Source organism: Rattus rattus, chromosome 2 (genome assembly GCF_011064425.1).
Source record: "Rattus rattus isolate New Zealand chromosome 2, Rrattus_CSIRO_v1, whole genome shotgun sequence".
NCBI lineage: Eukaryota > Metazoa > Chordata > Mammalia > Rodentia > Muridae > Rattus > Rattus rattus.
Genome location: NC_046155.1, coordinates 177,510,153 through 177,530,811, shown reverse-complemented (window position 1 = coordinate 177,530,811; position 20,659 = coordinate 177,510,153). Strand labels below are relative to the sequence as shown.

The 20,659-nt window shown below is 51.6% G+C and overlaps 1 protein-coding gene across 1 annotated transcript; it reads right to left on the bottom strand.

Moving 5' to 3' along the window:
• Positions 1–3,142: 3,142 nt before the first annotated feature.
• Positions 3,143–20,320, bottom strand: Ssc5d (scavenger receptor cysteine rich family member with 5 domains). The gene is made up of 14 exons (XM_032895215.1): positions 20,301–20,320; positions 20,151–20,177; positions 19,378–19,727; positions 19,015–19,128; positions 18,674–18,787; positions 18,006–18,314; positions 17,192–17,509; positions 16,617–16,781; positions 14,673–14,990; positions 11,524–12,087; positions 11,128–11,442; positions 10,675–10,842; positions 5,247–5,411; positions 3,143–4,601 (listed from the first exon to the last, which is right to left on the bottom strand). The coding sequence occupies exons 1-14, from the start codon at positions 20,318–20,320 to the stop codon at positions 3,202–3,204; spliced, it is 4,347 nt and encodes a 1,448-aa protein (XP_032751106.1). The 3' UTR covers positions 3,143–3,201.
• Between the last annotated feature and the right edge of the window lie 339 nt (positions 20,321–20,659).

Genomic DNA, 20,659 nt, shown 5'->3' with positions numbered 1-20,659 from the left:
AACAGGGATAGGATGACTGAGTAATTAGGTACCCGCTTGTTTGGGGCTGGCAGAAGGTATCCGGGGGTAGAGAGACCTTGGGCTAGAACACCCATTACACACCCACACACCTCTGGTTTGCAGAAAAGTCAAAGGCCGTCCCCCAGGCTTGGCTCTCTGGCACAGAGAGATGACCCATAGCAGGGTCCACCTGATCTCAACCAGGGATAGAGACGATGTTTTTTCTCCAATCTGGGGTGCTGCTCTGTGACACTCTAATGAGCCAGGACAGGAAGGAGAAGGCAGCAGAAGTCCTGCCCTCCAAGTTTAGCTGTCAGTAGTTATTTAAGTCTTCGGCTTAATGAGATCTGAGGACCAGAGAGTTCCCTGCATGTTTGCCTGTTGGCAGGACCAGCCTGTCCATCCATTAAGACCCCCGGACATTAGCCTACTCCACACCCGAATCAGTAACTGGACCCTGCTGGCCTTTGCAGGAGTGCAGGGGCGCCAGACTCCATCACCTTCTGTGACCTCTGAGTCGGGATCTGGGAAGAAGAGGAGGGACCAGTTTCCTGGCCGCAGTTTCAGGGGTCAGAACTGGAGTGTGACGGTGGGGTGTCTTCCAAGCTGGTCCTCAGTTTTCAGACCAGTAAGGAGAGGTGCAGAGATAGGAAGGCACCTGCTCAGGTCAATAAGATAGGGGGAGTCATGAAAGTCCTAACCTGATGAGGTCCAGGAAGGGGCATGTTCCTTGTTGCAGGGCTGGGTTGCAGCTCTACTGTGTGGATTTAATGATGGGCTAGAGGGCCCTGAGTCCTTTCTGCCGTGCAGATCAAGCCCTTGCAGGGCAGCAGTGATATGGACAGGAGGTGCATGCCTGAAACCCCAGTACTCAGGAGAGTTCTCTCTCTCTCTCTCTCTCTCTCTCTCTCTCTCTCTCTCTGTGTGTGTGTGTGTGTGTGTGTGTGTGTGTCACATACACACAGTTCACAATGCTAGGCACAGGGTGGCAAACTAGGTGTATCTGGGATCACTTTTGTTTTTAAGGTTTTCTTTCATTAATTTGTTAAATTTATCAGGGGCGCATATGGAGGTTAGGGGACAACTTATGGGAGCTGGTTCTCTCCTTCTATTATTTAAGTTCCAGAGACCAAACTCAGATCATCAAGGCTACATAGCAAGTGTCTACCCACTGAGCCATCTCACTAGCCCTGGGCTCAGTCTTCATATGTACCGCATGTCATCTCCACCTGTACGTGAACTAACTCAGTAGTAATCCCCACCCTGTGGGCTTAGTGTGGTTAATATTCCCATTTTACAGAGGAGAAAACTGAGGCTCTGAGAAAGGATCCAAAATTCCAGAGGAATACAGGCTACAAGACTGGACCCAAGCCCATTGGTTTGATGTGGCCACATAATATTATCTGAGGAAGTTCAGTTGGTACAGTGCTGGCCCAGCATGCACAGAGCCTTAGGTTCAACCCCCAGCAGTGCACAGAACCAGGTGTGAAACTGCACATCCTGGCACTCGGGAGATACAGTCAAGGAGATCGGGAGCTCGCGAGCGTCCGTGACACACTGACTGAAATGCCGGATTGGGCTACATGCATGAAACCTTGTCTCAAAAGGGTCTGGAGGAGACAGGCTTGGGTTGCCAATCAAGGCTGCTGCGTAGACTGGGGCACGAACCAGGGATAACAGAGCGGTCATACACATATACTCCAGAGCCTAAGCACACTCACAGATACAGTGTTCCCATCCAGTCATCTCCGCATGCCCATGAGACATACACTATTATTATCCCCGTTTATAGGTGGGGACGGAGAGTAAGAGGCTCAGTAGCTGGCTCAGGACTACCCCTAACAAGGGCCCCACCCCAGCGTCCAGGCCGAGAGTGCATCTCCTCCTCTGCTGAGCTGTGGTAACCGTACCCTCCCCAGTCAGTGTTAACAGAGATGGAATGACAGCCGGCTGCAAAGCCTCTAAACCAGCGGTTCTCAACCTGTGGGTCACCTTTCACAGGGGTCACCTAAGACCATCCTGCATAGCACATATTTATATTGGGATTCATAACAGTAGCAAAATTACTGCTATGAAGTACCAACAAAAATAAATTCGTGGTTGGGGCTCACCCTGGCAAGAAGAACTGTCGTAAGGGCTTGCAGGAAGGGTGAGAATCGCTGCAGAGTGGGATACAGGACACACCCCATAAGTGCTTGTTCCTGTTACGGTGATGCTATCCAACCCATTCGGACTCTTGAACGGTGTGCTCTGTTCTTTTTTTTTTTTTTTTTCTTTTTTTTTTTTTTTCGGAGCTGGGGACCCGAACCCAGGGCCTTGCGCTTGCTAGGCAAGCGCTCTACCACTGAGCTAAATCCCCAACCCGGTGTGCTCTGTTCTTAAAGCTGGGCACACCATGGCTCAGACATCCTCCTGCCTCCACAGATTCGTCAGTGTCAGGACTGTCACAGTGATCACCACCAGGGTGATCAGCCTTAGCACGTCAGTGCCTCTGCCATTACCAACACCATCACCACCATCACTATTGTCACCACATTCACTGCCTTCATCATCACTTCACCATCGACATCACCAGCAACACCATCACCACTGTAATCGCCACCGTCCACACAGTTCACCATCACCACCGACAACAATACCATCATCCCCATTATCAATGCCATCCCCACAGTCACCACAAAATTACCTTCACCGTTATCATAACCTTCACAGCTAACGCCGCCACCACCATTAACACACAGTCATGGCTTTCGTTGGTGTGATCACCATCTTCGTCATTATACCACCAGTGCCACCATGCTGTCTTTGTCATCACACTCATGGCCGCTGGCATCATCACACCATTATCTCCATCTTCCCATCACCATGATCACCATAACCACCATGGTCACCAACCACCATCATCACCATGACCTTTATCATAAGCACGATCCTGTCAGTGACCACTGTTCCTATCAACACCACTATCACCCCACCATGGCCATCACCATCAACACCATGAGCACACGACCATCAACCGCCATTGCCTCACCATGATCACCAACACCATCGCAGGTGTCACTGACAAGTTAGGACCAGCGTTGCAATTCTCTCCCTCCAGGGTTCCCTGCCTCCCCAGGAATAACACCCACACTTTGATCGCAGATACCTTTGTTTTTGTTTCTTTGAGAGTATCTTAAGCACTTGGAACTTCAGAATGGGTCACACATCTCCTCTCAGAGGCCTCTCCTCCTCCTCTGTGGTGGTGGTTGTGGGCACAGGTGTGCTGGGGGGCCAGGCCACCTCTGCAAGCCTCTTTACAGTCTCACTCAGCTGCCCCAACCCCTGGGCAGCCTCTACCAACTTGACTAGGCCCAGCCCCAGGACTTGGCGCTCCTGCCGGTCCTGCTCCAGGACCCGGGTCAGCCTCTGCAGCTGGTCACCCACCTCCCTCACAGCAGCCACCAGCTCCACCAAGGCAGGTGGCTCACAAGCCATGACCCTTACAGGTGGTACTGAGGAGACACATGGCCCAAAGGGACCTGGGTTGTGATTAGGAGTTGGCCCTTGAGCGAGGCGATCTGGGGGAGGTTGGTCAGATGGGTGGGCCATAGAGGAGATGGCAAGGTCAGTGGTCACCATGGGGTCTGAAACTGAGTGTAAGGTCTGGCTTCTGGATGGTTTGAAGACCTCTGTGGATAGTGGGTCCATGCTTGGGGCTGGAGAGGGCCTGGAGGGGCCAGACTCTGAGGCTAGAGAGAACTCTAGGTTCTGCATCTGGGATTTGCCTGTGGGCGGGACTCCTACAAAGGTCAGCTCTGGGTGTAGGCTAGGCTTGACCCTTGGTTGTGGAGTAGGAGAGGAAAATTCTGTCTCTGGGGAGGATGGAAGGGACTTTGTAGGGGTGGCAGAGGTTGAAGAAGAGTGAGTGTTGGTGGGAGGTTGAGGACTTGTGGTGGGATGAGGGCTCCCAGGATGCTGAGGGTTGGTGGTAGGTTGCGGGGCCATGGTGGGGTAGGAAGTTGTGTTGAGTTGAGGGATGGTGGTGGGGTGGGAGGGGGCTCTAGGATGAGGGGTAGTGGTGGGATGAGGGATGGTGGTGGGGTGAGGGATGCTGGTAGGGTAAGAGGCTGTGAATGGTTGTGTGTGGGTGCTGGGGCTCGTGGGGAGGTCTGAGGACTCAGAACTTTCTGGGATTATTTTGGGTGCTGTGCCCAGGTCTGGTGTTGTGTCAGATCCTGGCGTCAGCTCTGAGGTAGGGGAAAGGCTGCTCACTTCTAATAGCATGGGGGAGTCAGAGGTTAGCCCTTCAGGGGAGTTGGATGTTGGGCTGCCTGAAAGCTCTGGGGGACGTGTTGGAAGCAAACTGGCATCAGTAGTGGACAAGGCAAAGTCTGTTGGGGAGGGAAGTCCTGGGGTGAGTGGAGATGTTTTGGGAGGGGTAGACGTCCCCTCCTGCTTTGAAGCCAAGTCTGGGAAGAGTTGTGGCCAGGAGCCAGAGGTCTGCCGTGAGCCAGAAGGCTCTGGTGAGGTGGAGGAAGCCGGAGATGAGGTGGTGTGTGCCGTCCTGGCTGAGGTGGGCTGCAGCGTCCGGCGCTCAGGTTTTGGCTTCCTTGGTAAACCTAGAGTTGAAGAAAAGAGGGTCAGATCGGTCAGAGGTCAGTCTGCCCTATCCACTGTGTCCCTTGTCGAGATGACCAATGGGGAGGCAAAGATCTTCATGACATCATGGGTCACCGGCAGACTTCACCAGGCCCTAGTGCCCCTCCTCCTGGCCTCCTGTGAGGTTCCTGCTGCCACCCGGTGGCCTATGAGGGGAACACACGTGGATACAAGTATGGAGGATACAAGAGTGGAGAATGAGTCCAGGAACCAGAAAGAGGGACACGCTTTGGTATACAAGAAGATTACTAGGGAACACCCACAGTGAGACTCTGTGTGATAATTAATATTCACTTTCAACTTGACAGGGTTTGGAATCACCCAGGGGACACAGGTCTGGACATGTCTATGCAGGGGTTTACAGAGAGATTTTGTTGGGGAGGGAAAAACAACTGTATCTACCCCATGGGCTAGAGTTCTAAACTGAATGAAAAGAAGTGAGCTGGTCGGGCGTAGTGGCCCATGCTTTTAATCCCAGCATTTTAGAGACAAAGGCAGAGGGTCTGTGGGTCTTTCTGAGGTAAGAAGTAAGTTACCCCTAGAAATTTGGGGTCCGTCTCTGTACCCCATGGCACATACTCCCCAGGCCTCTTCTTGTGCCTCACCTGTGTCTGCACGGGCCCTTGGAGCTGGAAAGGGGTGGCCTGGACTCTTTCTGGTGCTAGTGGTAACTGTGGATCCAGGTTTGGTTGTGGTGGGGGTCCCTTTGGACAGACCCCTTCCTGAAGGTGTATCCCATGTCCTGGAGAGCTCATAACTACCCTGGTCATCTGCAAAAGTGTGAGGAAGAGAGTTGAGTCCTCCCATTTCATCCTGCTGGCTCATTACCCCAGCTGACCCATCATCCAGCCCCCTCTACAACCTATGTCACCTTGGCCACCAGTCAGGATGCTCCTGGCTAGTAAAAGCAGAAACTGAAGAAATTATCTTATAAAGCAAATGCATGCATTGCTTCCATTCAAAGCGATATTTTTGACACAATCTCAGATAGCTCAGGCTGGCCTTGAACTCACGTAGCTGAATCTGGCCTTGAATTCTGATCTCCCTTTACATTTTAAAATTACATGTACTTATTTGTGCATGTGTGTGTATATGAATGTGTGTATATAAATTTAAAATAAATAAATAGGTGACAAAATAATTAATAAAAAGAAAACCATATTCCTGAGTCTCATAACTACCTAGAATACAGAAACCTTTTCAGGCTGAATTGAAGGAGAAGAGAATAAAGACATAGGTAAGCCCAGAGAAAGGCAACACCACCAGCTTTGAAGAAGGAAGGGGCTATAGCTGGAAAAGTCAAGAGGGCAGATTCTGCCAAAGGGATCAGCCCTGCTGATACCCTGATCTTAGATCGGTGAGACCCGTGCATCTGACCTACAGAAGATCAAGAGCATAAGCTTGTGCTGTTTAAGACATCTGCGGTGATGTTCTAACAGTCAGAGATCCATGGAGTTACTTCTTAGAGCTTAAAGCCTACCCTTGCTAGGGCAGGAGAGATGGCTTAGTGGTTAAGAGCATCTATTGGGTTTCCAACACACATTTCAGGCAGTTTATAACTGCCTGTAACTCCAGTTTTAGATTGGATGTCCTCTTCTGGTCTCACTGAGCACTGTGCATGCGTGTGTACATGCGTGCATGCATGCGTGTGTGTGTGCGTGCGTGTGTGTAGCTTGGCTGTTCTGGAACTTGTTAAGTGTGCACAGAGATCCACCTGTCTCTGTCTCCAGAGTGCTAGGATTAAGGGTATGCACCACCAAGCCCAAACCAAAAAATAAGTCTTTTAGAATAAAATCCTAACCATGTGACTATGCTGCACGTTTTCCCCCACAGGCCTTTGGTCCCTTGAGAATTCCCTTTCTTGGGCCAGCCGGTAAAGTTGGTTGTTGTACATCCTGATGGCCTGAGTTATACCTTGCCAAAACCCACGTGGTAGAAGTAGAAAACCGAACTCACCGAAGCTGTCCTCTGACCTCCACCTATGTGCCACGGCACACGCAAAAAAAACCAATTCTCTTCTTGCTCTCCTCTGCTGGCGGATAATGTCACATTTCTGGGAGGCTTTTTCATGATTTCACTACTATAAAGAATCATTACAACCTTGGGACCCTGAACCTATGGGCTGTTTTAGTAAAGAACTCTTCCAACATAGGCATTCTGTACGTTGGACACACAACTCGCTCCAGACCCAGTGGAGTGTAGCCTGGAGTCGGCTGAGAGAGGGGAGCCCAGACTTGTGTTTTGAATGGCAGCACACGTCGCCCCAGTGCAAAGAGTGAATAGCGTTAGGTTGGCGTGATGATGCATGCCTACAGTCCTACCACTGAGAGTCCAAGGCCTGCCTGAACTACGCGGTGACGTCTAAGCCAGCCTAGGTTCTGGAATAAGATGGCCTCAGCAGCAAACAAACAAGAGCGGGAAGACAGCTCAGTCTGTAAAGTTCTTGTTTTGCAAACACAGGGAACGTGTGAACCCAGAGCACACATTTAAAGTAAATATGCTGGCTCCTCTTGTAATCCCCATGCTAGGGACACAGAGACAGGAGGACCGCCCAGGTTTATGCTCCACCAGCCTAGCCTCGATGTTGAACCCCAGGCCACTGTCTCACAAAAACAAGGTTTAGATAGTGCCTAGGAAACAGCGCTAGAAGTTTCCATGTGGCCACCACACACACTGTCCATGCACTGCAGAGATATACACAAGTATTTACATACATGCATTTATACTTACATACATACCATACAACATACACACACACACACATACATCACATGTAAACTGTTTGAAACAGTCTCATCCTACCATACACCCCATACTTTCTTCTACATAGAACTTGCTACATATCTTGCTACATAGAACTGTCCCAAAAATCTGCTTGCACGGTTTGTACTTGTGATTTATTTCCCCACTGCCCCAAAGAATCCCCCTGCCTCACGGGCTAGCTGTCTCTGCAGCGAGCAGTGCCTCTCCATACAATCAATTCCACCACAAGGGGACAATCAATTCCACCACAAGGGGGCGCGGTGTAACCGAGAAGCCTCCCTAATTGTGCAAAATGTAAGTTCTGTAAATCCGGCTGCACCTTAACAAGAAGCAGGGTCTCTGAAAGATCATTTCTGACTCCAGAATTCTAATGATCAACCTTAATACCAGCAAGAGATACTCCCAGGTCTAAGTTACAAGTCTCTGAAGTCTACTGGAAAGAGGAGATCCTGGTGGCCAATCAAAATGCGCAGCACCCCTGTGATGTAAGGAGGTGCTAGGCAGAAGAGCAGGTACCTACCTAGGCAGGACTGACTGTGCATGCTGGGTTCCAGAAGGACACAAGGTAATCCTACAATCAGTGACAGGCAGAGGGACACATGGAGAGAGGCAGTGAGCATTCACAGTCAAGAGTGTATGTAGAGAGAGTGAAATGAAGAAGCCAGAGAAACAGTGGTGTGAAAGGCAGTGGGTTGGGCAGAAATAGTGTCAACCTCCCTCACTAAAATGAGGGCCAGGAGACACGGGGAGAGAGAAAGAAGGGACTGAGGCTAGCAGAAGAAAAAAAACAAAAACAAAAACAAAAAACAGAGAGTGTGACTTAGTAGCTGACTGAAAAGAAGTCGGGGTATGTGTGGTACCCCATGCCTGTAATCCCAGGATTTGGTCAAGGGATCAAGGGCAGCCTCGGGTACATAGAGAGGCCCAGCCTGAGCTATAAAAGAACATATCAAAAGGGGGAGGGGCAGAGAAGAGTAAGGGAGAAAAGGGAAGGAAAGAGAAAGAGAAAGGAGGAGGGAGGAAAGAGCCATGGATGACGCGTGGCTGAAGTAATAAATTAGAGGACAGGTGAGATGGATCGGCACCCACCTGACAATTCTAGTAGTTACCTGGAACCCGCATGGCAGAAGGAGAGGACTGAGTCCTGCAAGATGTACACACACACACACACACACACACACACACACGAATGTATCCATGCATGCAAGTGTGCACGCACATACATACGAGCTTGCATACGCACGTGTGGACACACATGCAAGCACACTCATGTATTTACACACTTGAGTGTGCTCACACACATGAATGTGTGTGTGCACGCACATGCACACACATGCACACATGCATGCACTCACACACGTGAGTGCACTTTCACACACTCACACACATGTGCACACACACACACACACTGTGGCATATGGCCCCAAGCACAGGCATGTATGCACACACGTACACAATCAATGTAACTAAGAAAGAGGAGGAAGCTACAGAAGGTAAGAGATAAAAGCGAAGGGTCTTAAAAAGACAATACAGGGGAAACCCAGGCAGGCAAGAAGAGAGGAAGTGACATGAAATACAGTGAGTGCTGGGCATGGTGGTACATGCCAGTGACCCCAGAGCCGGGGAGGTGGAGGCAAGGGGAGAACAGGAGTTCTAGGCCAGCTGGGGCAGTGAAAGAAAGAAAAAGCAAACTAGTGAGAAATGGGGTGAGATGATGACTGAAAGGAAGATACAGGGGCTGGGAAGAGGGTTCAGCTGTTCTCCCAGAGGAGCCAGGTTCAATTCCCCCCGACAGACACACACACACACACACACACACACACACACACACACAGACACACACACAGAGACACACACACAGACACACACACAGAGACACACACACAGACAGAGACACACAGAGACACACACAGAGACACACACACAGACAGAGACACACAGAGACACACACACACACACACACACACACACACACACACACACACAGACACACACACACACACACACACACACACACACACACACACACACACACACAGAGACACACACAGACACACACACACGCAGAGACACACACACACACACACAAACACACACACATACACACACACACACACACACACACACACACGGCAACTCTCGACTGTCTATAACTCCAGTACCAGGAGTTCTGGTGCCCTCTTCTGGCCTGTGTGGGAACTGTAGGCACATGGACACGGACATGCATACATACAGGCAAAAACATCCATACCCGTAAAATAATAATTTAAAATTTTTAAAAAGAGTGGAAGGAGGAAGGAGTATAGAACTTTAAAGAAAACTGAGGAAAAAAGAGACACTGCATTGTGGAAAACAGGAATAGAGAGGAGAGAGTGGGAACGAATCCAATGGGAGGAAGACACCAGGAGAAAAGCAAAATGGAGTTTTAAAATGTAGATGATGAAGTCAAGAAGTTGGTAAGGTCACAGGCATGGGAGCCATAGGGACAGAGCTGGATGGGAGATGACAGAGCATGCAGGGTGGCAGCTCAGGGACCAGGGTGGATAGAGATCCACAAGGACGGAAGGACAGACCACAGGGAGACAGAAGCCATGGAAAAGCAGGACAGATCGCTGTCATGTAAGGCACTGGCCCTGATGGGTGGGGCTGGGAAGGGCAGGAGTTAGAACATGTGCCCTAGGAGGGTCCTGTCTGTGTCTGAGCTAGAGCTTGACCAGGACAGAGCGTGGATTGCCACACTGGGTACGACTCTGCTGAGTGTGGAACCATGCGCTCACAGGATCACCCTGAGCTGAGGGCTCTGGATCATTTCTGCAGATCCTCGGATTGAAGGGCTCGGGCTGGTGCGTTACAGCCACTGCCTGGCTGCTTTGGTAGGCTCAGTACTAGTTGGTGCCCTCTGTTCACTCAGAGCCACATGCTGTCCCATTGCACTCTGGAGAAGATGAATACTGTCAAGCCCAAAATGGAATACATTTAGGCAAGCCTGCCAGGTCACAGAGGCCTAGGCTAGCTGTTAGATCTTTATGGCTGGCCATAGTGGCGTACATTTATAATGCCAACACTTGGGAAGGGAAGACAGGAGGATCAGTTCAAGGCAAACCTCAGCTACACAGCAAATTCAAGGCCAGCCTGGGATACACGATATATCACCTCAAAGCAAAAGCGAAAACAAACAGGGTGAAAAGTGCCTGTGGATGGAGAGCTCCACCAGCTTTCCTCTGGCCTCAGCACACATGCCTTGTTACGCACCAGGGTCAAGCCCCTCACCTATGTCTGGAAGGCTCTGTGTTGCTGGAGAGAGAACTTCAGGGTTTGTGGTAGTAGCCCAGGAAGGTGTATGTCCAGGCTGCGTGGCCACTGTGGTCCTTTTGGTCAGGTCCTCTTCTGAAGTGGGGTCCCAGGTCCAGGAAGGGTAATCGTCATCCCCTGTGTAGCCTGAGGAGGGACAGGCAGTTTGTGTCTCTTCCTGCTAGCTGAGGCCCTTACCACTGTGCTTCCTGAAGTAACCCTTTCCTGTCCTCACACTGAACCCCCTCTGGCCCTCTCCTTAGACGCCATTCTGTCCCACTGTAATTCCATCCCCTCCGGTCCTTGCCACTGCTCTGCTCTTCTCTGCCAGTCTCCTGCGGTAACCCTTTCCCAGCCTGGGCCTGCTCCGTAGACACCATTCTGCCCCACTCTAACTTCACCCCCTCGGCCTCCCTCACTGTTCCCTGGTACCAGTGCAGGTGAGCACCACGTCTTCTTCGTGGTCACAGTTGTGCTTCCCCCAGGTCCCCGAGGGGCAGTCACTCAGTGACGTCTCACTTCCCTTACAGCCCATGTCATCCAACCAGATGGGCCCAGTGCCAGGGCCATAGTGGGTTTTGCCTACTCGGGGCCGGACCTTTCCGCAACCCAGTTCCCAGCAGGCCACTGTGGCATCCCGGAGGTCCCAGCTGTCATCACAGACTGTCCCCCAGAGCCCGGCATGCCACACCTCTAGCCGGCCAGCACACCTGTTGGGCCCATCAGCCAGACGAACCCGGAAGGGACCTGGGGGTGGTGGGAGGCCCTCAGGTTAGGAGGTACAGGGCTACCTCACTGTTCCCACCCTTTTAATTCTCTACTACTCACCCGAAGGCACGGGAACTCCAGCAGTCGGGGTGGCAGCTGGATCCTGGGAAGATTCTAGAGAGCCTTCTGGGTTCTCACCAAATGGCTCCAAGGAGGTCTGAGGGGTTTGTGCGGTGGTGGCCTCAGAGGTCACTTCTTGGGGGCCTTGAGTGGACAGTGATGCCACGGTCTCTGAGGTCCACTCCCAGGGAACCCTAGGGGTCAGCCTTTCGGTGGTAGATGAGGTCTGTCTGCGAGGAGCCTCAGCAGTAAGTCTCTTTGGTAACTCAGAGGTACGTGGGGTTGGGCTTAGGGAGGTTGGGGTGCCTGGGACCCTGGAGCGTTTAGTGGTTGGCATCCCAGGGGGCTGAGTGGTTGGTCTCTTTGCATTTTTAGTCACCCACTTCTTGGTACTCTTGGGCACTTTCCCTGGAGCCTTTGTGGTTTTCTGTAGCACACTGGAGGTGAGACTGGCAGAAGGCTTGGTGGCCAGCTCTCCTGGGAGCCAGGCATCCTGATCTCTACCCAGCCCAGGGAGCCAGCTCCAACTGAAAGGGTCTGAGATGGTGTCCAGGCCGGGGGTCCCTAGGAGGCCGGGAGGGAGGAGAGATAAGATCATGAAGGAAGATGGCATCCTGACCGCTAACCCATACCCTCCGCCCTCTTTTCCCTTAAGGAAATAGAAGTCTGTTGGACTGAAGAAATGGATCCGTGGCTGGGAGTACTTGCTGCTCTTCCAGAAGTCCTGGGTTTGATTCTTAGCACACACACAATGACGCTGTAACTCCAGTCTCAGAGAATTCGATGGCCTCTCCTGGCCTCTGAGGGCGCCAGACAGTCACATGGTGCACAGATGTGCTTGCAGGCAAAATACCCCACCCCCACAGAAACAGCTAAGTAAAGGCAGTCTATACGTGGTGTGCTTGTCTCCTGACCATTGCAAGCATGCCTATAATGCATCATTCCCTAATTGCCCTCTCTTATCTCCCTCATCCCTACCTGACCCTCTCCCCACTTCACAGCCTTGGGTTTCGTCACGTGACCCACTTAGTTCCAGCAAAGGCCACCTGCGTTACCACTGGATTGAAACTGCCATTAAGAGCCTGGTGCAACAGTTAAAACTACTTTGAGAGCCCATCTCATCCCAGTCAGAAGGACCATCATCAAGGAGACAAATGACAGCCAGTGGACAAGATGGAGTCCTCATTCACCCTTAGTGGGAGTGTCTAGTGGTGTAGCCACTCTGGGAAGCTAGCGTGAGGATTCCACAAAGAGCTGGGAATAAAGAACTGGGGAGACAGTTCAGCAGGGAAGAACGATACACAAACAAAAGCGTGTACATGATTTAAAATAATAAAATCAGCTTTAATGCAGCTCCTCGTGTTGTGGTGGCCCCCAGACATAAAATTATTTTTGTTGTTACTTTGTAACTGTAATATTGCTACTGTTATGAATCATGATGTAAATATCTGAGTATTCCAATGGTCTTAAATGACCCCTGTGAAAAGGTCATTGAACACTCAAAGGGATCACAACCCATGGGTTGAGAACCACTGCCTTAAGGCCTTCATCTCTTTTTTTTTTTTTTTTTTTTTTTCCTTTTCTTTTTTTTGGAGCTGGGGACTGAACCCAGGGCCTTGCGCTTGCTAGGCAAGCGCTCTACCACTGAGCTAAATCCCCAAACCCTCATCTCTTATTTTAACACCTGCTTATGTTTCTACTGTTTGAGACAGGGGCACAGCTGCCCAGGCAGGCCTTGAACTTGTGATCCTCTTACATCGTCTCAAATAGCTGGGATTATAGGACTGTGCCACCAGGCCTTGCTTTCCTTCCTCACCCCAACCCTACACACACTACAGATTTATTTCTATTCGATGTATTTTCCCTGCATATATGTCTGTGCACCATGTGTGTTCAGTGCCTGCAGAGGCCAGAAGAGAGTATCAGATCCTCACCCACCAAGCGGCGTTAGGGAGCTGCCGTGTGGGTGCTGGGAATCAAACCTGGATCCTCTACAAGAGCAGCCAGCGCTTTTAACCACTTAGCCCTTGTTCGTTTAGTGGTTTGTTTTTTTTTTTTTTTCCATGGCAAGGTTTCTATAGCCCAAGCTAGCCTTAAATTCATAAGACTTCTCCTGCCTCGGCCTTCCAAGTGCTGGTACTACAGGCATGTTCTCTTGTCCCTGCCTTTTCTTTCATATTTATTACCCTCGAGAGTGGCATGAAGCCTACATGTCCATTCCCTGCTCCCCCTCCTCCCGTGGCTCCCAGAAGAGACAGAGGCAGAGCTGAGTCACCAATGTCCACACTCTGTCTCTCTGGCTAGGCCACCTAGGCAGTCAAGGATGAGCCATGGCCAAGACAAGCTTGGGGACTTTGCCCCTGGCTCTGGGAGGATGACCTCTACACCCTTGGAATGTTCTTGCCTGGTAAGAAACTATGTGTTTGGGGCAGGGAGAAGAGGACACTCGCACCATCTTAAGTCCATACTGACAATGTGACTTCCGAACAGCCACGTGCATGGTCAATCAAGGCCCTGTCAGAAATAAATAAATAATAAAACCCGCAGACCTCGAGGCTAGCATGTCTGGGTGGCTGTTCTTGTATGTCGTCACACATGGTGCTGGGATAATGCAGAACTGTCTACACCACCGCACCAGCACTTCACACCCAAACGCCGCTCCCTGTGTGTTTTCCCTTGGTTTAACTTAACCTGCATCTTCACTATACTGAAATATAGCACGGAGCCTCTTACTTCCGAGAGTCCTTTAGCAACAGAAGAACCCTCAGTGCCGTTTCAGAGGCCTCCCAAACACTACCTTGTCCTGCTGGTTTGCAATAGCTGACCTGTGTTCCCCTTGCCCTCCACGAGGCCTGAGCGTCTCACAGCCCCGTCCTACGTTCATTCCAATCTGAGCTCCCAACTCCTAGCTTAGCATCTAGCACTGGAGTTGGAAACCAGACCCCTATAAATGGGGGGAAGTGCACTGCCAGCCTTGATGGGAAGTAGCCCTCACTTTGGGTAGACTAGGCGATGTCAATAAGGTTGTATGAGCTAAATATGCACTACAGAGCAGGGACTTGCAGTAGTCAAGTTATCGCTACCCTTAGCCTCCATGCCTTCCTCTGAGAAGCCCTCCTAGAGCCAGTGGATAGCTAGCACATCCTCACCGGTGCAGGTAACCCCGACATCCTCATTGTGCGCGCAATTGTGTTTCCCCCAGGAAGCAGCAGGGCATTCTGACAGTGAAGCCTCCGTCCCCACACAACCTACATCATCCAGCCAGATGGGGCCTGCGCCCCAGCCAAAGCGGCCTGCTGCAGGGTCTGGCTGTCGGGGCCCCCCACAGCCCAGCTCCCGGCAGACCACAGCTGAGTCTCTCATGTCCCAGCTGTCATCACATACTGTCCCCCAGCGTCCATCATGCCATACCTCCAGCCGACCAGAGCACCTGCTGGGTCCAGCCACCAGGCGCAACTGGGGGGACCCTGTAAGAAAAAAAAAAAAGCCAAGAGTCAGGGTCAAAGAGCCCAGCTAGCACTCTGAGCCTTCATCCACCTGCCTCATGACTTCCTTTCTAAATGTCCATCTATTCCCTCGGCTGTGCTTTTCCTCGTAATCGTTCAATCCAGAGAGCAGGCCCTGATCAAGGTCTTGCCTGCAGTGGACACAGAGCCAAGCAGAGCTGGGTGTTTCCCCAGAAAGATAATGTAGAATTACCATATGATGTAGAAATTCCACCCTTAGGGATACACCCAAAGTATATTGAAAGGGGGCTGGCAAGATGGCTCAGTGGGTGAAGGCACCTGCCCTCAAGCCTGACAATTCTGAGAGTCTGATCTCTGGGACATCCACCTGGCAGAAAAAGAGTTCTCCGACCTATGAGTATCATGACACATGTACATATACACACAGGACTAAACATGATTTTTTAAAGCTGAAAGCATCTGTTAACATTTAATCATTTCATTGTTATTAGAAATTTTGACTAGAGACATGTCTGCTCCTGACAGTACCCCCTTCACAGTTCAAAGAAGCAACTGAGCGTCAAAACACCCAGTAATGGCAAGGTGGCCACTCGGCAAGAATTGCCCTATTCATCTGCAGACAAAAATGCTGTCCAAAGAGGACAAACAGATGTGGGGTAGTCAACTGCTAAGCTCTGCCAATACAGGGTAAGCTAGTCCTTTATACTCCTGCTTCATTTCAAGTCTATCAGATGGTTCTGGGCCGAAAGGCTGAAGAGAGATGCTCCAACGTTATAAGAAATTAGAGAACTGTCCAGGAAGTCAGACGTCTCCACATTTGTTTAAGTTTTGGAAGCTATGTTTTTGTGCTTCCATATATTCAGGTTATATTTATTTCATTCTCAGATTTCTGACGGGGTTGAAGACTAGGTATAGTCTCATAATTAAACTCAAGTTGTTTGGCATTGAGAGAGATGACATAGATTTGAAAATGTGGTTTTCAGATTGTAATGCAAGCTAAAATTAGAACATAATTCAGGAAGAGAATTGTAACCTCTTTAAGTTAGGATAGATGGAAGAGTACTTTAACTGACAAATATGATGGACTAGATCTTATGTGTATATCATACTTTGTAATTTACATAATTGTTATGGTTGTGCTCAATTTATATCTGAGGGAAAAGAGAGAGCCTTGTTAATTGGACAAAAAGGGGGAAATGAAGTGGGTTTTACCTAATGCTGCTAGTGTTGTAATGTTAATTTTGGTCCCCAAAACTGCTTACACAAGTGTCTATACATAAGACAGAGTACACTGTCAGATCCCATTACAGATGGTTGTGAGCCACCATGTGGTTGGTGGAAATTGAACTCAGGACCTCTGAAGGACAGTCAGTGGCTAGCCAGAGGACATTGTGACAGTCCCACCATAGAGCCCAGATGTTAGATGGTAAGCTCTCATGCCCATCCTCCTGTCCAGGTCAGGGCCAGCTACAGAAGGTTGTACAAGCAACCCTGGATTTTCCGCAATCAACAGACCATTAAATCAAGTACTGGTCTGAGCAGGGGCTTGGGCTCCTCTTTTCTATCTCCTTTCTGCAAGCAGGTTTCATGGAGACAGTCTCACAGCCAGAGCAGAGAAACACTCACCAGCTTCAGGCCCAGGCTCTGGAGGGGCAGTAGGAGAAGCAGGAGGAGGCCAACTGCCTGCTGGGCCTGGCGTATGACCCACTGAGGTAGACTGGAGCCTGGGTGTTGTTCTGTTGCTGTCCACTGCAGGAGCTGTAGGCTGCACATCGCCACCGAGAGGCATGCCTGAGGCAGGAAAGAGACATTAGCACCACCTGCAGGGCTGCCTCCTCCACAGGCCCAAGGCTTCCACATCCCTAAACTGCAGTAAGAAGTGGGTAGGAAGAACAGGGTAGAGAGAGCAGGAAGTAGAGTTTGGAGGTGAAAAAGAAGACGGGGACAAGGCAAGATTGGTATCTACCAAGAACAAGGAAGCAGGGCTCACCCCTCATTATGACCATCAATACCAAATAATATCCAGTGCCCATTAGGCAATCCCTAGTTAATTGGCATAAGGTTTCACATAAGAATATAAGATAGGGAAATCACACAGGAAGTGAAGGCTGAGCCTGGACAATGCTTCTCTCCCATCCACTCCGGTGACCACACATGCAGTGCCCCAGCCTTCCCCACTCACATCACTCCTATGCCCTTACCATCACACACAGCCCCGGCATCCTCCCGATGGTGACAGTCATGCTGACCCCAGGGCCTCGCAGGGCAGAATCGTAAGGCTGTCTCATTTCCTCGACATCTGAGGTCATCCAGGATGATGGGTCCAGCCCCCTCACCAAAGAAGGCACCCCCTGGGGCAGCCAGGGCACCCCCACAGCCCAGCTCCCTGCAGGCCACAGCAGCATCTCGAAGATCCCAAGCATCGTCACATACTGACCCCCAGCGGCCACCATGCCAAACCTCCAGGCGCCCAGCACAGCCGTGGGGACCGTCAGCAAGGCGCAACCTGGGTGCAGGACCTGAAACGGAAGGACAGAGGTCAGGGTGACAAGAGGTCAGAATGGATGAGTGCCTGCTACGTAACCAAGAAGGAAAACTACAGTGGTGCAAGGGCCACCTTAACACCGTGGGAGTCTAGGGTTGTGAGCAGATACTGAGATAGACCAGTGAAGAAGCAGGATGGGTGAACAGGTATTGACTTACACAATCAGGGAACAAGAACGCTGGGGGAAGGAAAGAGGGAAAGGAAGTGAGGAAGAAGAAGGAGAGGAGAGAATGGAGGAGGAAGCTCCCATGTGCCCTTCCATAGCCCTTAACAATTGGTCCCAGTTTCTAGTTGCTTCCTCAAGAAAACTGAGCCCCAGCATGCTAAGCTCCTCACTGCCTCTCCCAGAGAATGAATAGAGAGACAGACGTGAGGCCAGGCCTTTTACTGCTTCCTGGGGGGAAGGGGGAGCTGAGATCTGAAGGGGAAGTAGTTGCCCCCACCCTCACCCCCCCCACACACACACATACCAGTACAGACCAGCCCTGCATCCTCTGTGTGGTCACAGTTGCTCCGGCCCCAGGGGCTTCGGGGACAGTCCCGGAGGGCCTCCTCTCCTCCTCCACACCCGACATCGTCCATCCACACGGGTCCCTCACCAGGTCCGAATCTGGCACCTCCAGGGGCGGCCAGCGCTCCCCCACATCCTAGCTCCCTACAGGCCACTGCTGCGTCTCGGAGGTCCCATCCATCATCGCAGACAGTACCCCAACGCCCACTGTGCCAGACTTCCAGGCGGCCGGCACACCCATGGGGACCTGAGACCAGACGCAGCCGCTCTGGGGGGGTGCAGACAGGGAAGACAGGAGACCGTAAGAGGCTAATGTCAGCTTGGAGGGGGCAGTTTCTTGTTTGTCCACCTGGGGAAGCTAAGGCCCAGAGAGAGCAGAGGACTGAGGTTTGCCTGCCGATTGGCTAATTTAGAAAAGAAAACTGCTATCCCTCTGGTTCTCATAGAGGAAGCATCAAGAAGAGGGGGTGGCCAGCCCTGACTGGATCTGAAGGGAGGAAACTATGAATGCTGGTCTCCTTGGAGAGTCATCGGCTGAATGGAGGTCTGGGATCCTCAGTTTGGCCGGGTCTAGGGTCTCATAGCATCCAGATCAGGACCTTGTCTAAGGGAGATTTAGAGACTTACCTTGGCGGGGAGCTCCATTTGTCAGTACAGGGGCTCGGGTGGACTTGACCTGCTTGGGTGGCCGGGGGTTCTTCTTTCGGGGGCCATTCTGGGAGCTTGCTGCCGGCTGGGGAGCTAGGAAAGTGACATGTGACCAGGAACTCAGGATCTGAGCTGGTCACCCTTCCTGACTTCTTTCATCTGTCTAGGGATTCTTTTCTGAGGGTTTGAAAGATTTCTGGACAGAGGATTTCTAGGTAATGAAGGAAACTAGCTTGCTGGGAAAACGTCTGCATGATGTCCTTCCCCGTAGATGAGTCCAACCAGGGTGCAGGATGGGAAGCCTAGTCCTTTGTGCTCACCATGAGTTATAGGGGGCTCCTCTGAGCTGGGGCTCAGCTCCCCAGACAGTGCCAGCCATGGGTCCCCATCCAGCAGGGACACTGAGTCTTCTCTAGAGTTAGCTGCACGCTGACCTACGGGAGAGAAGCAAAGTTATGAGGACAGTGATGGAGGAGGAGTAGAAGGGCCATTTGACCCCTGGGGCAGAAGGACCTTGGATGCCTGAATTCCCTGGGGCTCAGAAATAAGCTGGGAGTCTTTGGGGGTGGGCACCGGTGTTATGAGATCTGGAGTTGGTTATCTCTCAGCTTCCAGACAGCTCGGATCTGTGGGAACTAAGGGCTTGGGGGCCTTAACCATAAGAGGATTTTGAATCTTTTTACCTACACAGACGACGCCCGCGTCCTCCTCGTGAGAGCAGATATGAGCCTTCCAGCCCCGGTGGGGACAGATACCCAGCTGTCCCTCATTGCCCCGACAGGCCAGCTCACTGAGCCACACGGGCCCAGTGCCCTCCCCAAAGAAGGCACCCCCGGGGGCGGCCAGCGCCCCTCCACAGCCCAACACACGGCAGGCCACTGCAGCATCCCGAAGGTCCCATCCGTCATCACACACGGTGCCCCAGCGCCCGCTGTACCAGACCTCCAGGCGTCCTGCACAGCCATGAGGGCCATCAGCCAGGCGGAGTCGCTCTGAGGGGTGAAGAAAAAAACTGTGACTCCAGACAGGAGTACTGTAGGCACGGTGACACCAAGGGTGGCGGAGGGGGGTGTGTGTTACAAGCTACCATCAGGAATCCAGCTACCCTGGAGGCTGGTCCCTGGTCCCAGACTCCTGGGTGCAATGAGAGGAGTATCTCAGAGATGCTGGGGGCTGTGTGGAAGGACACTGAACCAGGGAATTCAGGCATCCAAGGTCCTTCTGCCAGGGGTCAAATGGCTCTTCTACTCCTCCCCCATCACTGTCCTCATAACTTTGCTTCTCTCCCGTAGGTCAGCGTGCAGCTAACTCTAGAGAAGACTCAGTGTCCCTGCTGGATGGGGACCCATGGCCTGCACTGTCTGGGGAGCTGAGTGGAATCTGGGCAGCAGGGACCAGCAGGAGAAAGGGGAGGCTTAGAGCTGGGTGAGGCCAAGTGCAGAATCAGGACACTTACCTATAGCCTGGATCCCCACCAGCATTGCTGCAAAGGAGGTTGGAAGGGACAGAGTGAAGGGTAAATCAGAGGGGAGGGGTCCTTTCCCCAGTGCAGGCTTCCAGCTTCAGTTCAGTGGGAAGCATCCATTCACATACAGATTCCTCATACCTCTGAGTCAGAAACCCCATTGCTGGAATGGACTTTGGGTGGAGGCTGGGATAAGTTACAGGTCCCTGGGGTGGGTGGGGCCCCGGATGCCTGACCCTTGAAGACAGGGCTGGGGACCATATTGAATGGTGAGAGTGATAGCTCCACAGAGTGCATGCAGGGGCAACAAAGGGCAGGTCACTTGAGTTGCTAGGCAGGACTAGCAGAAGGCTGGGTCCCTGAGGGATTAGAGGGGCCGACCAGATGTCAGGCTATCACACAGCACCAGGGACCAGAACAGGCTCCCTATAGTATGAGTCCCTGAACTGGAGAAGCTAAAGTGTCAGAGGTGAGGGTCCAGGCCCCTAAGGTGCCCCACC